At 38.1% G+C, this 23,857-nt stretch overlaps 1 protein-coding gene across 8 annotated transcripts in view; it reads right to left on the reverse strand.

Moving 5' to 3' along the window:
- Positions 1 to 23,857, reverse strand: part of LOC121373278 (multiple epidermal growth factor-like domains protein 11) — a 97,131-nt gene that overhangs the window by 20,493 nt on the left and 52,781 nt on the right. For all 8 annotated transcript variants that reach the window (XM_041499799.1, XM_041499804.1, XM_041499805.1 and 5 more), the window contains 12 exons: positions 22,608 to 22,728; positions 21,364 to 21,500; positions 18,580 to 18,722; positions 17,086 to 17,172; positions 15,998 to 16,163; positions 12,747 to 12,859; positions 10,055 to 10,218; positions 8,752 to 8,860; positions 6,750 to 6,896; positions 4,445 to 4,579; positions 2,800 to 2,928; positions 777 to 905 (listed from right to left, as the gene is read on the reverse strand). In XM_041499799.1, the coding sequence (XP_041355733.1) occupies positions 777 to 905; positions 2,800 to 2,928; positions 4,445 to 4,579; positions 6,750 to 6,896; positions 8,752 to 8,860; positions 10,055 to 10,218; positions 12,747 to 12,859; positions 15,998 to 16,163; positions 17,086 to 17,172; positions 18,580 to 18,722; positions 21,364 to 21,500; positions 22,608 to 22,728 (1,580 nt within the window). The remainder of the gene's footprint in view (positions 1 to 776; positions 906 to 2,799; positions 2,929 to 4,444; positions 4,580 to 6,749; positions 6,897 to 8,751; positions 8,861 to 10,054; positions 10,219 to 12,746; positions 12,860 to 15,997; positions 16,164 to 17,085; positions 17,173 to 18,579; positions 18,723 to 21,363; positions 21,501 to 22,607; positions 22,729 to 23,857) is intronic.

The raw sequence follows: 23,857 nt of genomic DNA on the forward strand, positions 1-23,857 counted from the left end.
CATTGCTGAACTAAAACGACCCTGGAACAAACAAGAAGCCTGCTGAGCCTATATTAGTGAGATCTAAATCCTGAATATATAAGTCCATAAGCCCAAAAGACCATTTTAATTTCTGTGTTAAATGTAATGCCATAAGACCATACATAATCACGCATATATTAACATTTAACATGGCACAATTTCCTGAAGCATGGGAGCAATGCCCCTTCCTCCCCCCCCCCCATTCACACCTCTCTGTTTTACTCCAGGGGGCGGGATGTAACTCAGTGTTACAGCGCTCGCCTGATGCGCGATCGATCTAGGATCGATTCCCGTTGGTGGGCCCATTGGGCTATCTCTCGTTCCAGTCAGTGCCCCACAACTGGTGTAACAAAGGCCGTAGTATCTACTATCCTGTCTCTAGGATAGTGCATACAAAGATCCCTTGCTGCTAATCGAAAAGAGTAGCCCATGAAGTGTCGACAGCAGGTTTCCTCTCTCAATACCTGTATTGTCCTTAAGCATATGTCCGACGCCATATAACCGTAAATAAAATGTGTGTCGTTAAATAAAAATTTCCTTTTTTATCCCCTAAACGTTATATTTTTCCTGTTGCCGCATAACATGACAGTTGTCATGCACTGATTGGAACGAGAAAAAAAACCTAATCAGTTAAACGGATTCACTGAGGTGGTTCGATCTTGCGACGCTAGCACGTCAGGCGATCGCTCAACCGACTGAGCTAAAATCCCAGCTCTCAATAACAAGAGTTCCCTTATTTGTTTTTCTCAGTATACCTTTAGAGCAGTACACCCCGGTGTAGCCTGCAGGACACTTGCAGTACCCGTCTGTGACCCGACATTCGGCCCCGTGCTGGCACTGGCAGGCCTGGGTGCATTTGTTTCCATAGTAACCAGGCTGGCATCCTGAGAAATAAAAAAGGAAGGATTATATGTTTACTAACATGACGTCATAACATTTTTGTAACCGGTAGTTTTAACTGCAACATTATGAATCGAGAGAAACCAAAAGAAAAATATTCATATAAAAAGATTCTTTTAACCAATTATTAAAGGAAGAATAATTAGTAATGTTTTATATATATATATATATATATATATATATATATATATATATATATATATATATATATATATATATATATATATATATACTTGTATTAAAGAGACTCAATTGGATCGTGTATTTCAGACTGTTGCATATATTTTATGAACTATTTTATCAGGGTTTTTTTGTGTGTTTTTTGTTTGTTTTTTTAGTGACCGCGTTAATAATTTAATGCATGAATATGAATGTGTGTGCTTTATTGTATATAGTCTCACATAATGCTTTAAAGAATAGCGAGTATATTGTTTTATGCTGGGTGAGATTTAAATAAAATATCTGTCTGAGTGTCTATCTGCCAAAGCTATAATAATTAATTAGTCTTTCTTTTCTTTGTTTCTTTTGCTGACAACAAACTTTACAAAAATAAACTACAGTCAGTCACATGGAATCACCATTTCTGCAAATTTCTTATCTGTCGACAAAATTACAGAACAGCAAATAAGCCAACTCCAATTTTAATGTTTATCAAGCCAATTTTTACTATATTTTGGTTTGAAATTGAAGTAATTGTCTGCGGCAAATCGTGTACCAAGTTTTACCATTGAACATTTCTTCTGAATTTAGTGTTTGAAATCGGTTTTAATGTCATTTTCGATTATCGGTTATAATCGGTTCTAACGAATCGATCAACTTATCATTCATTACCCAATCGCTTAGAATTATAAACCCTACCTTTAATAACTATATAATACGTTCTTTGTTTTCTTTTCTTTATTTAGACATGAAACAGAAACACCAAACCCGTCAATTTACATCAATTTAATCATCTAAACTGGACCGGCCTCGGTGGCGTCGTGGTTAGGCTGTCGGTCTACAGGCTCGTAGGTACTGGGTTCGAATCCCAGTCGAGGCATGGGATTGTTAATCCAGATACCGACTCCAAACCCTGAGTGAGTGCTCCGCAAGGTTCAATGGGTAGGTGTAAACCACTTGCACCGACCAGTGATCCATAACTGGTTCAACAAAGGCCATGGTTTGTGCTATCCTGCCTGTGGGAAGCGCAAATAAAAGATACCATGCTGCCTGTCGTAAAAGAGTAGACTATGTGGCGTCAGCGGGTTTCCTCTGAAAACAGTGTCAGAATGACCATATGTTTGACGTCCAATAGCCGATGATAAGATAAAAAAATTCAATGTGCTCTAGTGGCGTCGTTAAACAAAACAAACTTTTTTCTTTTTTTCTAAACTGGAGGGAAAATTACAATGAACAATTTCCACGACATTAAGGACTGTTATAATCGACCATCGCATCGGTAGAGCCAAATCGATCGATTTTCTCAATTATAATATATTGATTTTCTCAATTATAATATATTGATTTTCTCAATTATAATATATTGATTTTCTCAATTATAATCGATCGATTTTCTCAATTATAATCGATCGATTTTCTCAATTATAATATATTGATTTTCTCAATTATAATATATTGATTTTCGATTTTCTCAATTATAATATATCGATTTTCTCAATTATAATATATTGATTTTCTCAATTATAATCGATCGATTTTCTCAATTATAATCGATCGATTTTCTCAATTATATTCGTTCGATTTTCTCAATTATAATCGATCGATTTTCTCGATTATAATCAATCGATTTTCTCGATTATAATCAATCGATTTTTTCGATTATAATATATTGATTTTCTCTATTATAATCGACCATTGGAACATCTCTTTAAAGCTTACTTTTGTCACACTGGTCTCCAACAAACCCAGGCAGACATTCGCACTCCCCTGTCACGTGACTACACGCTCCGTACAGACACGGACTACAGACGCCATGACACCCGTCGCCGTATGTTCCGGAACGGCAAACTGAAACCAAACAATAATTAAACAATTAAATCGTGTATTCTACCCTGAGACTACACCCGGACTGATCTCAGTGTAAACTAAATAGAAAAGGGAAGTGAACAAAAAGGAACGAATCCTGGAGATAAAAAGAGCAATACGAATACCGGTGAGATACATGATCGACATACTCGTCAAAAGTAGGTCGCGACGAGACTTGTTCTCTATTTATAAATTTAGGAGTGTTTGTTTATTGGTTGAGTGGGTTACGTGCTCTTATTTAAGCGATTAGTTTCTCTGATCTTTCTGGTCCATATTTAAAATGTTTGCGGATCGTTCAAAATTGCGCCTAATTTTCTTCACAAAAATGCGCACCCATTCTCTTTGGCTTAAAGGGACATTCCTGAGTTTGCCGCAATGTTTTAGATGTTATCGACTAACAGAGACATTTGAACGATTGTAATTACATATCAAATACATTTGTCTGTATAAAATATTAGTGGCTGTATATTAAACGTGTTTCTGATCGTTCTAATATTTGTACTAGGTTAAATTTCATTTTTTTCCCCTGAAATATGTAGTTTTTTCGTACGTACGATAAAATCCAGTTTGGGCTTCTTACAAATATTAAGACGATCAGAAACACATTGCATATACAGACAATGGTATACTCAACAAGCAAATATATTTAATATGTAAGGTTAATCGTAGAAATATTTTATTATTCGGAAACATTATACAATGCAGCAAGTCAGGAATGTCCCTTTAATACTACGGGACTTTCCAAATTCCATAGCACCATACCATTCTCTGCCTGTTACCGGTCCCAGTCGGACTGCTGGTGCTCCCTTGCACCAGCCAACGCAGTAGGTCCCCGCTCCAACCCAACCCACCCCTTTCCTATTCAGGACAGATGTGAGCTACAACAGCTTCTTCTGAATGTGCACAATAAACACTCTGACCTGACATGACCTGACCTGACCTGACCTGATCTTTCGGTTATGTTTGCTATAAATAGTGTTTTAGTGGAAATTAAAGCACCTTAAAATTGTAAAGGTACGTTTTCTCTGAATACCAGGTACACTTAAAACAGCAATATAAATCAAATAGTTATCACTGTTCCTTGTCTACCTGTATGTGAGACAAGTATGCAGAAACCCTGTTATTTCCAACAAAAATAGCAATAATTACAGAAAATTGGGGTTTGTTTTGCCAAATAAAAATAAAATTCTCCAACTGTTTTTAAACTTCCCAGTTAGCGAATTTGGCGGTGACAGAACTAGTCCTGGAACCAGTATATTCAGTGGCGGATCCAGAATTCCATTTAGGGGGGGGGGGGGAGCAATGACATGAGGCAAAATGTCAAGGGAACTTTGGAGGAGGTGTGGAGGGGGATCGTGAACAAATGAAAATCAATTTATAATAAAATATATAATTGTCGCAATTACACCCCCACCCCCACCCCCCCCATCCCCCCCCACCCCCTAGATCCGCCTCTGCTATTAATATGTGATTGGCCATAATGATTTATACAAATTACCTTCGGAGCAATCAATTCCCTTGAAGCCGGGTCTGCACGGGCATTCTCCGGTAATCATGTCACATGACTTGGTCGTGACGTCACACTGTGGACACTGTGACTCGCAGTTCGGGCCATAATAACCGAACGAGCACACTGAAAGACATAATACATTATATACACTGATTTTTAAAACTGGCCATGAAGGGTCTATACGGTATACCACCAAGTCAAATTTCATTGACGAAAATAATAGCGTGTGTGAATAAAACTGCTACAACATAGATATAAATACTATCGCCTCTCATCCTTAAAGAAAATAAATGAATGAATGAATGAATGAATGTTTAACGACACCCCAGCACGAAAAATAGATCGGCTATTGGGTGTCAAACTATGGTAAAGGCAAAATTAAAGTAATGATCAACATCAAGATAAAAATTCAACAGTTAATAAAAATACATTGTAAAGAACTGTGCAAAAAATACAAATATCACAGATAGATAAAATTAAAATTTGGAATAAAAGTCAGTATCACGTAAGTGTATCATTCTGAGAGTACTGATAAAGCAATGCATGTCTCCTAATGGACCGAACAAATGTTCCTATCTCCTAAGTTCTAAGCCCACAACTCTGTGGAAAATGGGTAAATTGCTATGAAAGTCAAACTTGATTTGTAAAAGAACATGACGCATTGTAGAAAAAAAGTCCGAAAATCTAATTGTGGGACAGACCGACAGACAAAACGAAAGGCAGAAAGACAGACATACAGACAGAGGGACAGATAGGAAGACAAAGACGAAACCTATAGTCCCCTCGGGTTGGATCGGTAATGGACCAATAACGAAAAAAAGTTCATTGTATTTAAAGTACAAAAACAATGGGATAAAACTGTTTGTTTTAGATATAACGTGAGTCATCCTTGTCTACCTAAGTTCCACACAAAACGTGTCATCCTGTTTGTGTAGAATCCCTCACATGTTTCAAGCACAATTATTATAGTAGCTGAGAAAGTGATTCTAGTTCCAATGAAATTACAGCAATTTAGTGGCCAGATGAAACATTTTATGACAACAAAGACTATGCAGCTAATAAAGCTGGTCTGACCCACGGCACTAACTAACGACCGTCGGTAGTAGAGGTGTATAATAGGTGGTTACAAGTGCATCTTAACAATGCCAGACCTAACAACTGAATACACTCCGAAGTGGTCAGACTTAGCCCACAGCTAAAAGCTGATGGGGAATGGCAGGTGTGTGGCACAGATAGCCACAAGAGACAAGCACCTGTCGCGGTTGGAGAGACAAGGACTGGGATGTGGAGGTGGACAGCGAAAGAAGTTGAAAGATAGGAGGAGTTGCCAGATCGGGAAGAAATGAGATGGAATTCACAGGAGAGAAAGGAAAGGGGGCAGTGGGATAAAAAACCCAGAAAGAAACCAACCCTGTGACACAGGTATCACCAATGGTAGGAATGGTAGTGTTAACTGTGCTAAAGGTCAAAGGTAGTTTTCTTTAATGACTCCACCAGTTCAAAACGATGTATCAATCATCGGTTACGAGATGTCAAACATTTAGATATAATAATGATTATCATCAGTATAATCATTATCCAGAGTTTCTGCCAGAGGGTACAAAGTGGAAAATTACGCACCCTAAAATCTTGGGATATAATGGATACATTTTAAATAATGTGTAAACCTGAACTACTATTCAGTGGTTCAGACAGATTTTGTTTTTACTCATAAACAATAATTTTTAGAAAGATTATTATAAGAGAACTGCTGTTTAAAATTTTAAAATTTGTCGACGTACATGAAATGCAGTGTAGTGTCAACTTTCTAACATTTTCCAAGCAATAGCTAACTAGTTGGACACTTATGATCTGTGTTGTTCTTATTACGAACCCTAAAATTACTTTCTGGCAGAAAGCCTGCAATCATCACCATCATTATCATCATCATCATCAACATCATCATCACCACCACCACCACCATCATCATCTTCATCATCACCACCATCATCATCACCATCATCACAAACATCATCATCATCACCACCACCATCACCACCACCATCATCATCATCAACATCACTAGCATCATCATCATCACCATAATCATCAACATTATCATTAACATCATCACAATCTTCATTATCAACATTATCAGCATCAGCATCAGCATCACATCACCATCATTGCTATGATCATTATATTACTAGTAACCTTGGTATTAATATCATCATCATCACCATCATCACCATCATCACCATCATCATCATCATCATCATCATCGTCATCATTATCTTTATAAATAACACCTCACCTTCAGCGCACACCTCCCCCGTGTATCCCGCGGGACAGTCACACTCCTCCGTATTGTCTTTACAAGTTCCGCCGTTGATGCAGGGACACTTTTCCGCACAGTTGGCCCCGAATGTGCCATCTGGACACGTGCTGTCGCAGTATATTCCTGGAAATCAACGGAACGCCATGTTAATTAAAGGTAATGTTGCGCAGCGGTTGATGTACTGAAGACAGAGTGACACTAATTAATGTAAAAAGTAAGTTGAAATATATACATTTTGCCAAAGCAGATTTATTATGATTAGTTATCTACGATGTGTGTTTTGTGTGTTTGTTGGTGGTTGTTTTGTTCGATGTCTTAGTCTTGTTGTTTTGTGTGTGCGTGTGTGGGGGGGGGGGGGGGGGGGGGGGGGGGGGGGGGGGCTGGGGGGGGAGGGGAGGTGATGTTTGTTTGTCGTTGTTTTTTGGAGGGTTTTTTCCTTGTTGTTGGCGCTTTTTGTTTTTATTTTGGTTTTGTTGCAGTTGTTACTACAGTAATTGACTGTTTTGTAAGGTATATATTTTCGGATAATATAAGTTGGAGAACCATCACGAGGGGTATATGGCTTTTTATGTACCCTCTGTGTTTTCTTTTACCCCGAGCCGAAGGCGAGGAGGTAAAAGAGCACACAGAGGGTACATAAAAAAGCCATATACCCCGAGAGATGCTTCTACAACGAATTTATCTTGCCGACATGTTAAACCATATAGCCAAATAATCAAAATAACGCCAGACAATAATTGTTAACAATATATTAACGGAGCCGTACCACGCGTACGCGAACGAAACCACTTGCCAGTGACGAAAAATAGTTTCATCGATAAACGAGTTTTTAACTTCAAATGTTTGTAATACGAAATTGTCTGAAACAGATATTAATAAAAAAAACACAAAAAACAACAACATTTGTATCAGAAATATCCACACTAGTTGAACAGCTGATCACTGTTTGGGGAGGTATCATTTTTTAAAGATGATATTCACATTTTGGATTGTACAGTTTTAAAAAATTGATGATTGCTGACGAGTAATGCTGCACGATTGTGAAGTGGTGAACTGTGAGAACAACAAATCCAGATCTACTGTTGTTAATCGCGCATTAATACAATAACACTACGACCGTAATTAGGTGGCCGAGTTCAACATTGCAGCTTTTAAAAGTATTGAAATAGTGTATTTTATAGTAAAAAGTAAATTAATTATGTATACTTGATTGATTATCAATGATATTTATAATCTAATTATTGCTTTAGCATTAACTGGGGTGGCTAGAAACTGTTGGAAATTACAGACGGGGTATAAGAGAATTTGGCTCCGACCACAGGGGTATAAGGGACTTGTCCAACGGCAAACAACCAATGAGATTAAAGAATTTTACATGAAGGCGAGATAATAGTATTTTTTACAGGGGCATTCCTGACTGTGCTGCACTTTTCAAGATGTTATCTACTAACAGAGACTTTTTAACGATTGTAATTACATATCAAATATATTTTTCTGTATAAAATATTAGTGGTTGTATATTAAACGTGTTTTTGATCGTTCTAATATTTGTACTAGGTTAAATTTCATCTTTTTTCCCTAAAATATTGTTTGTTTCGTACGTACGAAATTATTTGAAGACAAAATCCAGTTTAGGCTTCTTACAAATATTACGACGACCAGAATCACATTGAATATACAGACACTGATATTCTAAACGAGAAAATATATTTAATATGTAAGTTTAATCGTAGAAGTATTTTATTAGTCGGAAACATCTTACAATGAAGCAAACTCAGGAATGTCCCTTTAAACCATTTGGTAGATAAACTTCAGTGTAACATTAGGTCTGTCTGAAAACTAGTAATATAACCTGTACCAAAGACAGTACACGTCTGTAAACGTCAGAGAAGTTTCAGCATTAACGAAAATACTAAAACAGTCTTACATAGGAACAGTGTACTTTGTCTTTAAACAAGTTACCATTTGATTTACATACCTTTGTGTCCTGTCTTGCAGATGCACTGCCCCGTCACGTGATCACAGTGCCTTGTGTTTCCTGGAACGCAGTGACATTTACTTCGACATCCATAACCATACGTTCCTTCCTGAAAGAAATAACGAACACCCGTAGGTGAACACCTTAAAGGGACATTCCTCAGTTTGCTGCAATATTTAAAGGGACATTCCTCAGTTAGCTGCAATATTTAAAGGGACATTCCTCAGTTTGCTGCATTGCTAGATGTTTTCGACTAATAAAATACTTCTACGATTAAACTTACATATTAAATATAGTTTCTTGTTTAGAATGTCGGTGTCTATATATTCAATGTGATTTTGGTCGTCTTAATATTTGTAAGGAACCCAAACTGGATTTTGTCTTCAAATAACTTTGCACGTACGACAAAAATAATATTTTAGGAAATAAAATGAAATTTAACCTAGTACAAATGTTAGAACGATCAGAAACACATTTAATATACAGCCACTGATATTTGTGCAGAAAATATATTTGATATGTAATTACAATCGTTAAAAAGTCTTTGTTAGTCGATAACATCTTAAAAATTGTAGCAAACTCAGGAATGTCCCTTTAATCGTATATTGATTTTTTACATCGTATATGCAAAAAAAAAAATGGAACAAAAGAATGACCAAAATAGAGTTTATTATGATATAAACTAATCAAGAAAATAAAATTACGAATTCCATGATCAGACGAAATTAATCAAAGTATTAGAATTTTGCAGTTTTAGTTTACATATTGTTGACGAAAACATTTTACAAATTGTACATAAAATAGAGTGGCAGTCCTCTGTGTGGCTATGCAGGAGGGATGAAATCTCCAGAAAGCTTAAAGCATCTCACTGGGAGTGAATGTCCTCCTATAGACAGAGATACGACCCTAATCATGTATTACTGTTTTGACATTCAGATTTATTTTTGAAAATACGTTTTTTCTTCTTGTTATTTGGTCAAACCAAACTGAATGAATGGACAATAACTAATTATATATATATATATATATATATATATATATATATATATATATATATATATATATATATAGATATATATATATATATATATATATATCTATATATATATATATATATATATATAGATATAGATACATATAAATATACATTTATATATAACTTCTTTTTTGTGTCAGATTAAACTGAAGCAACTGACAAAAAATTTATTTAAAATTCATAAATAAATAGATAAATAAATAAATATAAAATAAAGTAATGCAAAATACAATGGAGTGTTATGCGAGGTATACATAGCTAACTCACATCACACTGGTTCTCACAGCGCGTTCCGTTGTAACCTCTAGTACATATACACGACCCGTCGATTGGGTGGCACTCCGCTCCGTTTTCACAGTTACAAACCCCCGTGCAGTTCTCTCCGTACGTTCCAGCCTCGCAGTACACGTCACACTTGGTTCCAGTGTAGCCTGCAAGTAAACGCATATGCTACGATTGTAACTTTAGTTTATTATGTAACATTTAGTGATCATCTTAAAATATCAGTGAAATAAAAGTGTTATCAGTTACTCAGTGACGATAACACATTTTAGAGTGAAATTTTCACTAATTCATTCTAAAATGTGTTGTCGTCACTGTAGAAAGTGTTATCTTCACTGTAAGAAAGTCGGAACTATTTTGCTGCTGGCATTTCAAAAATAAAGGTAAATTGCCAAACTTTATATAATAAATAGAAAATGTCATGTTTTTTGGGGTCAAATATGATTTATATCTCGTTTCGTGAAGTTTGCAATCATATCACACTTGTTGCGCAAGCGAGACTCGTGAGATATGATTGCAAACTTCACTCGATGATATATAAATCATATTTGACAAAAAAAAACACCCGTTGGTGAGAACATCATTCGTTATTTTTGATAACACATACTGTTAACACATGTATTTTTGTTAACAATTTCAAGACATACGACTGGCTGCTGCTAGGTGATGACCAGTCGCCAATGTCATACCTCCAATAAAAAACAGCACGATCCAAATCAATTACACTGTGACGTATAGTTAACCTGACAATCATGTGTCTGTTACACGTATGTTTGCTGTAAGCGCAAGGGTTGTAAATAACTTTTAGTAAAAAAATGTAACAATTTGCGTAAAACCTGATTTTTGAAGATATAGAATAACGCATTCGTGTCCGTTAGATACCATTTATCTTACAACTCGTTGTTTTAAACCGTATCAAAATCGCTTTCGCTCGTTAGATACATTTTAAAACAACTCGTAAGATAAATGGTATCTAACGGCCACTCATGTATTATTCTCTATTTAGATTTTCTCTCTGTGTGTACGTATCTCCTAGCAAGGGGAGTGGCGATCCTAATAAAGACCTGACAGTGGTTTATGGAAGCAATCACAACTTTATTTAACATCCCTTCGACTCTGCTTTGTGCAGATATACGATTTTGATAACGGTTTTGTCGTTCTCATTAGATTAGTAGCTCTGTATTTGTAACTCTACTTTACATTTGTATCTTTAGTTTACATTTGTATCTTTAGTTTACATTTGTATCTTTAGTTTACATTTGTATCTTTAGTTTACATTTGTGTCTCTAGATTTACACATCTAGTTTTTAAAATTTGTATCTCTACATTTGTATTTCCAATTTAGACGTTTTGACTCAATTTTTCCCTCCAGTTTAGATTTGTATTTATAGTTTCATCTCTAGTTTAAAATTGTATATCTGGATTTCTATCTCCAGCTAAGGACTGTATATCTTTTTCTTTTTTTTTACTTCTAGTGTCAGTTTGTATCCGAATTCAATGTAAATAAAATAGTTTCCTTACAAATTATCGTCAAATTGCATAGGGTAAATCTTAATTTTACAATGCAGGTATGAAGACAACTGATGGAACAGCCAACATAGAGAACGCGCGGTTCAATCTTTAGTCTCAGTGTACTGCATTATCGATTATACTTTGATAGCAATGCAGCTCAGGCTGTTCTAGCATGTTATCTTCACCCCTGAGATTAATCTATATATAATTTGATGGGAATTTATTAAGAAACTGACCGGCCTTGGTGGCGTCGTGGTTAGGTCATCGGTCTACAGGCTGGTAGGTACTGGGTTCGGATCCCAGTCGAGGCATGGGATTTTTAATCCAGATACCGACTTCAAACCCTGAGTGAGTACTCCGCAAGGCTCAATGGGTAGGTGTAAACCACTTACACCGACCAGTGATCCATAACTGGTTCAACAAAGGCCATGGTTTGTGCTATCCTGCCTGTGGGAAGCGCAAATAAAAGATCCCTTGCTGCTAATCGGAAAGAGTAGCCCATGTAGTGGCGACAGAGGGTTTCCTCTCAAAATCTGTGTGGTCCTTAACCATATGCCTGACGCCATATAACCGTAAATAAAAGGTGTTGAGTGCGTCGTTAAATAAAACATTTCTTTCTTTCTTATTAAGAAACCTTTTTATTTACACATAAATGTTTCGTATAAAAACATTTTGTTTAGATGGTATGGGTTTAAAACTCAGTAATATGTTTTAATATAAGATTTAAAGGGACATTTCTGAGTTTACTGCATTGTAAGATATTTCTACGATTAAACTTACATATTAAATATATTTTCTTGTTTAGATTATCAGTGTCTGTATAAGCAATGTGTTTCTAGTCGTGTTAATATTTGTAAGAAGTCCAAAATGGATTTTGTCTTCAAATAATTTCGTACGTACCAAAAAATTATTTTAGAAAATAAAATGAAATTTAACCTAGTACAAATATTAGAACGCTCAGAAACACGTTTAGTCTACAGCCACTAATATTTTATGCAGACAAATATATCTGATATGCAATTGCAATCGTTAAAAAGTCTCTGTTAGTCTATAACATCTTAAAAAATGAAGAAAACTCAGGAATGTCCCTTTAACATTATTCATTATAGAGTTATATGTCAGTTCATTGGTTCCCTTTTCACGCAAAATGATTATACATGTTTACCTGGTTGACAGATGCACTGGCCGTTGTGTGGCACGCAGAACTTGTCATGCAGGCAGTTACAGTTCATCTGACAATTGATTCCATACGTTCCTTGACGGCACTTTTGCTTGCATCTGAAAACAGTACAGAATATGACAAACTAGAACATTCAACTAGTTTGGGATAGATTCCCCGTCGGTGGGCCCATTGGACTATTTCTCGTTCCAGCCAGTGCACCACGACTGGTAGATCAAAGGACGTGGTGTGTGCTATATTGTCTATGGGATGGTGTATACAAAAGATCCCTTGCTATTAATGGAAAAATGTAGCAGGTTTAGGATCGATCCTACATGAGCACACCTACGGCGATCGATCCTAGACCGACAGCGTATCAGTGAGCGTTTTACCATTGGGCTACGTCCCGCTCGTGTGTGTTGTTAAAGACAACAAACTATAAACTAACCCCATCGTATTTTGGAAAATCTTATTAGCATAGGGAAACGGCCGTGCTACATGAAGGAAGGAAGGAAATCTTTTATTTAACGACGCACTCAACACATTTTTATTTTACGGTTATATGGCGTCAGACATATGCTTAAGGACCACACAGATATTGAGAGAGGAAACCCGCTGTCGCCACTTCATGGACTACTCTTTTCGATTAGCAGCAAGGGATTTTTTATATGCACCATCCCAGAGACAGGATAGTACATACCACGGCTTTTTTTACACCAGTTGTGGAGCACTGGCTGGAACGAGAAACAGTCCAATGGGTCCACTGACGAGGACCGATCCTAGACCGACCGCGCATCAAGATAATGCCCAGCGCAGACGAGCGTTTTTTAACGCATGTGTCTTGCGTTAAAAAACGCATCCGTACGAACGCAGTAAAAACGCATCGTGTTCGACCCCCTCTGCGTTGCGTTTTATAGCGCTGCGTCAATTTTTCAAATATCAAACATGTTTGATTTTAGACGCACAAACGCATCCGTCTCCTGCCAAATCCGTCTAAAAACGCACGTGTGCGCCTACTTGCGTCTGCGTTGCGTTCATATTTTTATATTGACCAATCATCTATTCACTAACATGCCTTTCGAAATGGCCTCTCCAACTGACAGTTTAACAATTAACAATTATTGGTTTCAGTGTGACAGACCCTACCATTAAAAATGAGTAACATGTAAATGTTTCAACACAAATAGTTTCCAACTGCTCTTCTTTGAAACAAAGACTAGGCATGTGTAATTAATGACATTTCTAAATATACAGATGAAATTAAAAAATATAAATTATTGCATGCATTGTACTATGCCTAATAATAATAATTAAAACAAACAATTGTGAAATAATAAAGATTTATATCGTAATAGTATATTGTACATAATGTTTTAAATAAAGTTTATTATGTTTTAAAATGTATTAATAAATTACATTTAATCTTTGTAATTTTTCCTAGAGTAAAGTATAAATAAATTAATTAATAAAAGAAATCGTCCGTGGATAGCAGGAACGCATCGCAGGTAGGCGCACACGAGGCGCATCCGTCTGCGTTGAGTCTGCGTTTTTTTTAATGCAGACACATGCGTTAAAAAAACGCTCGTCTGCGCCGGGAATAACGCTTTACCACTGGGCTACGTCACTCCCCTTGGCCGCGCTACAGATGCTGAATAACAAGGAATTAGCGATTATTTTATCAAAACATCAACTGTTAAATGCTCTCTTCGATGTGGATTCCCAGTCTGGAGCTCCACGCGGTAAGACGTGTTTGTTTCGCTGGTGCACACTGCACGCGCTTTCGTGTGCTCGACTTGGGGATCCTTCATTTTGTTGTTTTTGTCAGCGAAATGAAGTTTTCTACTGGGATGTATGCGGCCATTGGAACTGATTGAACGCTGGAACGCTTCTCGTTTCGACAGTCTGCACCACCAGGTTGGATTCTTTTTTAGCGAGATTCCTCGCCTCCACGTCATTTCTCCCTCTGACTATGTTGACTTGTTTTTTTCGTGACTCGTATGACGGCCATTCTGCAGAACGCCACGGTTGTTCGCGTTTAGTCTCTACATGATCGAGCCTGTCCTAGCAGCACTGGAAGATTGACCTCCCTACTCTAAGAAGAAATAGAAAGCGGGGTCGGCCCCTACTACTCTTTTCTAGACTTTATTTGCTTTATAGCGATACCATCTCGTATCCTCCGGAGTCGGGCCCGTCCGCACCACGATACCAACTCATGACGACTGGACTATACCCTAGTCTGATATTCTCTCTCGTTCAGACGGATCCGGCTTCTCAAGATCTGTATTTCAGCACAGCACTACACCTTCAACGTCTATCGACTGTCAATCTAGGGGTTTTCTTGACGGGATGCAACCCATCTCGTCCCTATAAGCTGTGCACCCAAACGGCCTTAACGAAGCCACTCGCGTGGACATATCGATCGGACTTTAAACTTTTAGATCTGCGTTCAAACGTTTATGTCGAAATTACTCTCTTTTTTATTATTATTAAATAGTCCGATCCTCTCTTCTTTCTCTTATTTAATTTTGGACTGTCCTTCTAAAATGCTCCAAATTATATAAATATTCGGCCGAGCAGTCAATTCTTTTTATTTTTGGCTTGTAACTTTTTTTTTTTTTTTTTTTTAAATTTATTCTATGAACTTTTTTACTAATTGCTATTTTCAAAATTCTGCCCATTTTCAACTCTACCCCCCCCCCCCCCCCCCCATCCCGAGTCAGGTCACCGATCTTATCGGAGGTCGGACTCGGGATGGGCGTGTTCGAAACCCTAGTGGTATATGGGCACGTTAAACAAGTTATCATCATCTCTTCGATGTGCGCCGGCCTCGGTGCAGACGCAGATCCAGGGGGGGTTATGAGGTTTTGATGCGCGACTGGCGATGAAAATGTCCTATCGAGGGCCCCCCCCCCTGCTAAAATTCCTGGATCCGCCCCTGCGGTGGTGGCGTGGTTAAGCCATCGGACTTAAGTATGGTAGGTACAGGGTTCGTAGCCCGGTGCCGAGTCCCACCCAGAGCGAGTTTTAACGACTAAATGGGAAGGTGTAAGACTACTATACCCTTTTCTCTCTCACTAACTCTCTGTCCTGGACAGACAGCCCAGATAGCTGAGGTGTGTGTGCCCAGGACAGCGTGTTTGAACCATAATTGGAAATAAGCACGAAAATAAGATATTATGAAATGCACCTACCCACCTCCCCCCCCCAAAAAAAAATCACCCCCTGAGAAAATTAATGTAATCATTTTGTTCACTAACCTGTCTCCATGGAAACCGGCGGCACAGAGACACGCCCCAGTGACCGTGTCACAGTTGGCCCCGTTCAAACAGTCGCACGGTGTCTCGCATCGTTCTCCGTAGTAGAGGGCTGGGCACGTTTCATCGCATCTCTCACCCTGGTAGCCGGGCTTGCAGGAACATTTGCCTACACGACGAAACAGAAACAACGAAAATCGGTTAGTCTTCACGGCTGTAGTTCTGGGTCGTGATATCACTGGCATGTGCTATTTTGTCTGTGGAATGGTGCATATAAAAGGTCCCTTGCTATTAAAGGTACATTCCTGAGTTTGCGGCATTTTTTAAGATGTTATCGACTAACAGAGACTTTATAACGATTGTAATTACATATCAAATATATATTCCTGCATAACATATTAGTGGCTGTATATTAAACGTGTTTCTGATCATTCTAATATTTGTACTAGCGTAAATTTCATTTTATTTCCTAAAATATGTTTTTCGTACGTACGAAATTATTTGAAGACAATTTCCAATTTGGGCTTCTTAAAAATATTAAGACGACCAGAAACACATTGAATATACAAACGCTGATAATCTAAACAAGAACATATATTTAATATGTAAGTTTAATCGTAGAACTATTTTATTAGTCAGAAACATTTTACAATGCAGCAAACTCAGGAATGTCCCTTTAATGAGAACGTAGGTAGCTTCCTCTCAAAGAGTATATGTTAGAATTACCAAATGTTTGACATCCAATAGCCTATGACTAATAATTCAATATACTAAAATTACCAAATGTTTGACATCCAATAGCCTATGACTAATAATTCAATATACTAAAATTACCAAATGTTTGACATCCAATAGCCTATGACTAATAATTCAATATACTAAATTTACCAAATGTTTGACATCCAATAGCCTATGACTAATAATTCAATATACTAAAATTACCAAATGTTTGACATCCAATAGACGATGTTTAATAAATCAATGTAATCTAGTGGTGTCGTTAAACAAAACAGAGGTGACGTATGTGTCCGGTTCAGAGGATTGGAGCCTTAACTGAGTTTAAAGTGAAAGCGAAAGTTGATTACACCAACCTGTAGTGGCGTCGCATTCCTTGGTATGCGACCAGCTGCACTTGCAGACACTGCTACAGTACGCACCGTAACGATTGTTGGGGCAAACTGAAAGTGAAAGTAGACTCTGCATATCAGAAATTACTCAAGCCATACAATGTACATGGAACATTTCTGGTTTGTGTGTTACACCACTCACAATTTGCTGAGACATTACATTTAAAACAAAATCATTGGCGTTGGGGGTGGGGGTAGGGATGAGGGGAAGAAGAACAAAACAAATAAGCATGTATGAGAGCAGATAGTCTGAGTACTCTGATCAGAGGCGGGGCCCGCCCCCACCCCCCCCCCCTAAATTTTGCGACAGTTATAATTTTATTATATATTAATTTTCATTTTTTTTACGATCCCCTCCAAAGTTTCATTGGCATTCCGCCTCATGCCATCCCCCCCCCCCCCCCAATGGATTTTCTGGATCTGCCACTGCCTGACGGTCAGAGTGGCGGGATATAGCTCAGTTGTAAAGCGTTCGCTTGATACGCGGTCGGTCTAGGATCGATCCCCGTTTTTGGACCCATTGGGCTATTTCTCCTCCCAGCCAGTGATCCACAACTGGTGTAACAAAGGACGTGGTATGTACTATCATATCTGTGGGATGGTGCATATAAAAGATCCCTGCCAATCGACAAGAGTAGCCCATGTAGTGGCGACAGCGGGTTTCCTCTCTCAATATTTGTGTGGTTCTTAACCATATGTCTGAGGCCTTGTAACCATGAATGAAATGTGTTGAGTGCGTCGTTAAATAAAATATTTCCTTCCTCCCTTCTTACCGTCAGGGTACTCGGGCTAGAGAGCAGACTAACTGCGATTTTCTTCGAAGAGGAAGAAATTAGGATGGAGAGATGAGGAGAAGAAAAAGGTGGAGGGGAAATGGACGAGATGGACAAGAGAAAATGAGAGCGAGAGAAATGAACAAAGGAAAATTAAATAGGGGAGGAGAAATGCTGGAAATGATAAGGAGAAAATGAGGGTGGGAGAAATGAAGGAGGGAGAGATGAGGAGGGTAAACTTGGGGAGGGAGGAATGCAGGAGTTAGAAATCAGGAAAGAAATGGGTCAGAAATAGTAGCGGGAGAGTTGAGGAGTGCAAAATAGGGGCGGGGGAAATGGAGGAGGATGAAATCATGAGTAAGAGATGAAAGTAAAAAATGGAGGAGGATGAAATGGAGGAATAGGTGAATAGGTGGGACGGGGGGGGGGGGAGAGGTGTGGAGGTGGAAATGAGGGAGGAAGAGGTATGGAGGTGGAAATGAGGGAGGGAGAGGTGAACTTTAAAAAATGGGGGAGGAAGAAAGTGAGGGAGAGGTGAATAGGTGGAATAGGGGAGGGAGACGTGAATAGGGGGAATGAAATAAGGAACGGAGAAGAGGTGGAATGAGGGAGGGAGAGGTGAAGAGGGAAAATGGGGTAGGGAAAATGGAGCATTGAGCTGGGGTAAGTAGAGAAGCGTTGCTACCTCTGTCCGTACAGAACGTCCCTGTGTATCCACTAGTGCACGTGCAGGAACCGTCCACAACACTACATTTACCACCATGGTCGCACGAACAGTTCTGTTTGCAGTCTTTGCCATACGTTCCTTCTATACACGGTGTCTCACACCTACAAAACATGCACACGGCAAATCGTTAAATGTCAGTGTGAACATAGTTTTACAAGGTCTGATATATCGAGAATACTACACGACTGGTCGTTAGATACCATTTATTTTATGCTAGGATTAGACTACCAACTGCCATCACGTAGTTGGCCAACTCGCCGATATCTCAAGGTCTGATATATCGAGAATACTACACGACTGGTCGTTAGATACCATTTATCTTATGCTAGGATCAGACTACCAACTGCCATCACGTAGTTGGCCAACTCGCCGATATCTCAAGGTCTGATATATCGAGAATACTACACGACTGGTCGTTAGATATCATTTATCTTATGCTAGGATCAGACTACCAACTGTCACAACGCAGTTGACCAACTCGCCGATCTCTCGACTTCTACGACTGTTCAGTTTATAGACTACACGCTCTCACAATTCGATTCTCTTACGACCGGTTAGTTGTTAATCTGAGCGCACCCATCCTAGGTTGGAAGTAAGGAAATTTACCAACTGTCGTGTTGGTCAACTCCGGCGTGTCATTTGATAGCCTGACACAAGCATTAAATATTATTTATCTGACAACGAGTTGTTTTAAAACACACCTAACGAGCGAGGAGAAAAACATTCTAGCAAAAAAATTTGGAACATAATTAGGCCTATTTTGAATATTACATATTTAGTAGACAAAAAAGATAATAAATTAAAACGTATTTCTTAATGTTTAGGTTATTTTGTTTTCAGGTTTTAATTAAATCATCATAACAACAAAATTAAATAATTTGTAGTGAAATATCAAATATTTCACTTGTATAGCTCTTTGTTAATAATTATATTAAAACGTTAAAGGGACATTCCCGATTTTGCTGCACTGTAAGATGTTTCTGACTAATAAAATATTTCGACGATTAAACTTACAAATTAAATATATCTTCTTGTTTAGAATATCAGTGTCTGTGTATTCAATGTGTCTATGGTCGTCTTAATATGTGTAAGAAGCCCAAACGGGATTTTGTCTTCAAATAATTTCGTACGTACGAAAAAATAGTATTTTAGGAAATAATTCTTTTTTTAACCTAGTACAAATATTATAACGATCAGAAACACGTTTAATATACAGTCACTAATATTTCATACGGAAAAATATATTTAATATGTGTCACGGGGATTCTATAATTCCCGTAACTGAATAAAACACGATTATCAAAATATCTCTCCTAACTGTATATCTATTAGATCTCTCTGTAACAGGCTGTTAACCCTAGTATGGCTCGTCTCTAGGTATGATCAGAGATACGATCTTATATAAAGTATATATATTTATAGCACGTTTAGCTCACTAGAAACACAACAAAAACACAATACACTTTGGAATCTGTATTAATCTACGCTGACAAATGTACAGCCGTAGCAGTTAATTAATAACAGCAATAATAACAACCCAGAACTGATCACTTAATTAGTTAATTTCTAGGTGTCTAGTTACACAATATGCGAATCACTTCACCGTTACACCACACCCACACGTGTGATAATTGAGAAACGCTTCTAGGAGAAGTTAATTAATAAAGGAATTACCACTCTATTCCTAACTGGTTAATTTTTAATTAACCCTTACTACTCGTTCAGTAACGTGTAATAATTTAGAAACGCTTCCAGGGGAACTTAATTAATAAAGGAATTACAGCTCTATTCCTAACTGGTTAATTTTTAATTAACCCTTAACTACTCATTCAGTAACCTTGTAACACAGAATTAATACTGGTACCGATTACAATAAAGACAATAACCTACAGTGTACCTAGGTCCGCTAGGATGACTGGCTAAGCTTTATATTACCAAATACTCATATAATGTTAGAACAAAAAGTCTACGATTTACTTCGTCAGATGACCGAAGACACTGTCTAAAGAATATTGGTATAATACAGTATTAAAATATTTAAAGTCACATCAATCACATCAAGGTTATACACAGAGCAGAAATGATATTTACCAAAGTCCAAACGGACTAACGTTCCCTCGGAGCCTTCCTAATTCGTTCTCTTAGATATCTCTAAAAACTAGCTATTTATTATAAATCAGAATACGCCTGGGGGTACAAGGCGGTACCTCCCCTTATCATCTGATATTTCAACTCTACTAGAGTCGGTATATTTCTCTCTGATCGTCAGTCTGGCTGTCGCCAACCGCGAGCAATCTCCTGGCCATAAACAGCACTATCGGAGATATTACGTAACTACTAGCCACATGGCCTCCGCACCTGGCTGGGTGTGTATTAGGCGTACCGATCGAAGACCGTCGCGCAGAAGTATTACGTAACAAGTTGCCCACCTGGGCTTAAGTGCAATTAAACTGCACACGGCCCTCTAACACAAGTAAAATCGCCACAGGCAAAAACAAATTTAGGCGCATGTTCCGTCACAATATGTAATTATTACAATCGTTAAAAAGTCTCTGTTAGTCTATAGCATCTTAAAACTTGCAGCAAACTCAGGAATGTCCACTTAACCTTTTAAAGACATAGCTTGGGAATTTTAATGGCGGCCTCCTTCCCAACCAATATCCCGGCCATATGAACATAATCATATTTGGAATAGGAGGTGTTTTTTTTAGCGAGACTACGAATTTCATTACGCATGTTTACCTGTTGCCAAAGTATCCGTTTGCGCATGTGCACTTGCCGGTAATATGGTCACATGTAGCCCCGTTGTAACAGCGGCACGTTTCCGCGCAGCCGGCACCATAATGAATTGGCGAACATTTTAGACTGCAGATGTCGCCCTGCAAAACAGATGTCAAGGTCAACAAAATTTAAAGGCCTATTTTCCTTTTTTCGGCATTTTATAATTTCTGCTATTAGAAAGAAAAAGAAAGAAATGTTTTATTTAACGACGCACTCAACACATTTTATTTACGGTTATATGGCGTCAGACATATGGTTAAGGACCACGCAGATTTTGAGAGGAAACCCGCTGTCGCCACTACATGGGCTACTCTTTCCGATTAGCAGCAAGGGATCTTTTATTTGCGCTTCCCACAGACAGGATAGCATAAACCATGGCCTTTTTTGAACCAGTTATGGATCACTGGTCGGTGCAAGTGGTTTACACCTACCCATTGAGCCTTGCGGAGCACTCACTCAGGGTTTGGAGTCGGTATCTGGATTAAAAATCCCATGCCTCGACTGGGATCCGAACCCAGTACCTACCAGCCTGTAGACCGATGGCCTGCCACGACGCCACCGAGGCCGGTTTAATTTCTGCTATTAGAGTTAAGGTTTGTTCAGTTTAAAGACGCCACATTGATTTATTAATCATCGGCTATTGATTGTGAAACATATGATCATTTCGACATATAGTCTTAGAGAAAGGTTTAAAGTTTGTTTTGTTTAACGACATTGTTTTGTTTAACGACACCACTAGAGCCCATTGATTTATTAATCATTGGCTATTGGATGTGACACATTTGGTAATTTCGACATATAGTCTTAGAGAAAAGTTTAAAGTTTGTTTTGTTTAGCGACAACACTAGAGCCCATTGATTTATTAATCATCGGCTATTTGATGTCTTAGAGGGGAAATCTGCTACATTTTGTATCCATTAGTAGCAAGGGATCCTTTATATGAACCATCCCACAGACAGGACAGCATATACCACGGCCTTTACTATACCAGTCGTGGTGCACTGGCTGGAAAGAAAAATAGCCCAAATGGGCCCACCAGTGGGGTTCGATCCTAAATCAACTGCGTATTAGACGAGCGCTTTACCATTGGGTTACGCCTCGCACTTTATTACTATTAATACAAAAGTCAAGCTATGCTCCTAACACAATGTGTGTTAAAGTTTTATAAATAAACATAAAAATCAATTAGTCAATAGAAAACTCACTTTCCATCCTGGCAAGCATTTGCAACTTCCATCTCTCGGGTTACACGAGATCTCGTTCTGGCAGTCACATTTTTCCAAACAATGGTTGCCATGGGAACCAGGTGGGCAGACTTTCTCACAACTATGATGAGCAAAACGTTAAAAGAAACACATTTGATTAAAGTGGGGTGGAAGAGAAAAAATACATGACTTAATCTTTCACCTGAAACATCATTCATTCGTTCATTCATTTATCCATTCGTCATTCATTTATTTGTTCAATCATTCATTCATTCGTTCATCCACTTATCCATTTGTTCACTTATTTGTTCATTTATTCATTCATTCATCCATCTGTTCATTCGTTCATACATTCGATCGTTCATACACATATTCATTTAATCTTATGTCTAGATTTAATTCAATTACGGTTCAAGCACGCTGTTCTGGGCTCATTTATCAGATATCCTAGATACGACAGATGATAATGACAAGTGGAAAGGTTGCTGTCGATCCCCGTTGGTGGGTGGACCCATAAGGCTATTTTTCGTTTCAGCCAGTGCACCACGACTGGTATATCAAAGGTCGTGGTATGTATGTGCCATCATGCCTTTGGGATGGTGCACATAAAAGATCATTTGCTACTAATGGAAAAAATGTAGCGGGTTTCCTCCCTAAGACTATATGTCAAAATTACCAAATGTTTGACACCCAATAACCGATGATTGTGCTCTAATAGTGACGTTAAAAAAAAGTATGAGTCGCTAAGCTGTGTTCTTACTCAGGGGCGGATACAAGGGGAGAGTGCTGGGGCTGCGAACCCCTATCCCCGAAATTCGAAATGTCCTGAACTATACTGTTTATCCGATGGATACAATAAAAAATGTTTTAGTGGGTATCATGTTATATCTTACTTATTTTGATATGTATGTGGAACATTTCCATTTCGATAGCACGCATTAGTGTACTCTTGAATACCGTGATTGCAATTTTAAACGATTCACCTCCTCATGAATATAGGAGTTCCCCATTTTAAACGGTGCACCCCTCCCTAGAAAAAAAACCCTGCATCCTCCCCTGCAGTACTGTCTTGGAGGGAACGGTTGTCAGTTACACTCTGTTATTAGAAAATGGTCACCTTACCACAATATTAGAATATTATAAAAGGTAGGTGGCACACACTTTTCTTGTAATAATGTATACACGTATTTCATGCGTGGCTTACGTCACTTGTTTTATTGGAAAATGTTAACATTATTGCTAGTGAGAAG

The sequence above is a fragment of the Gigantopelta aegis genome, chromosome 5 (assembly GCF_016097555.1).
Source record: "Gigantopelta aegis isolate Gae_Host chromosome 5, Gae_host_genome, whole genome shotgun sequence".
Classification (NCBI taxonomy): Eukaryota; Metazoa; Mollusca; class Gastropoda; order Neomphalida; family Peltospiridae; genus Gigantopelta; species Gigantopelta aegis.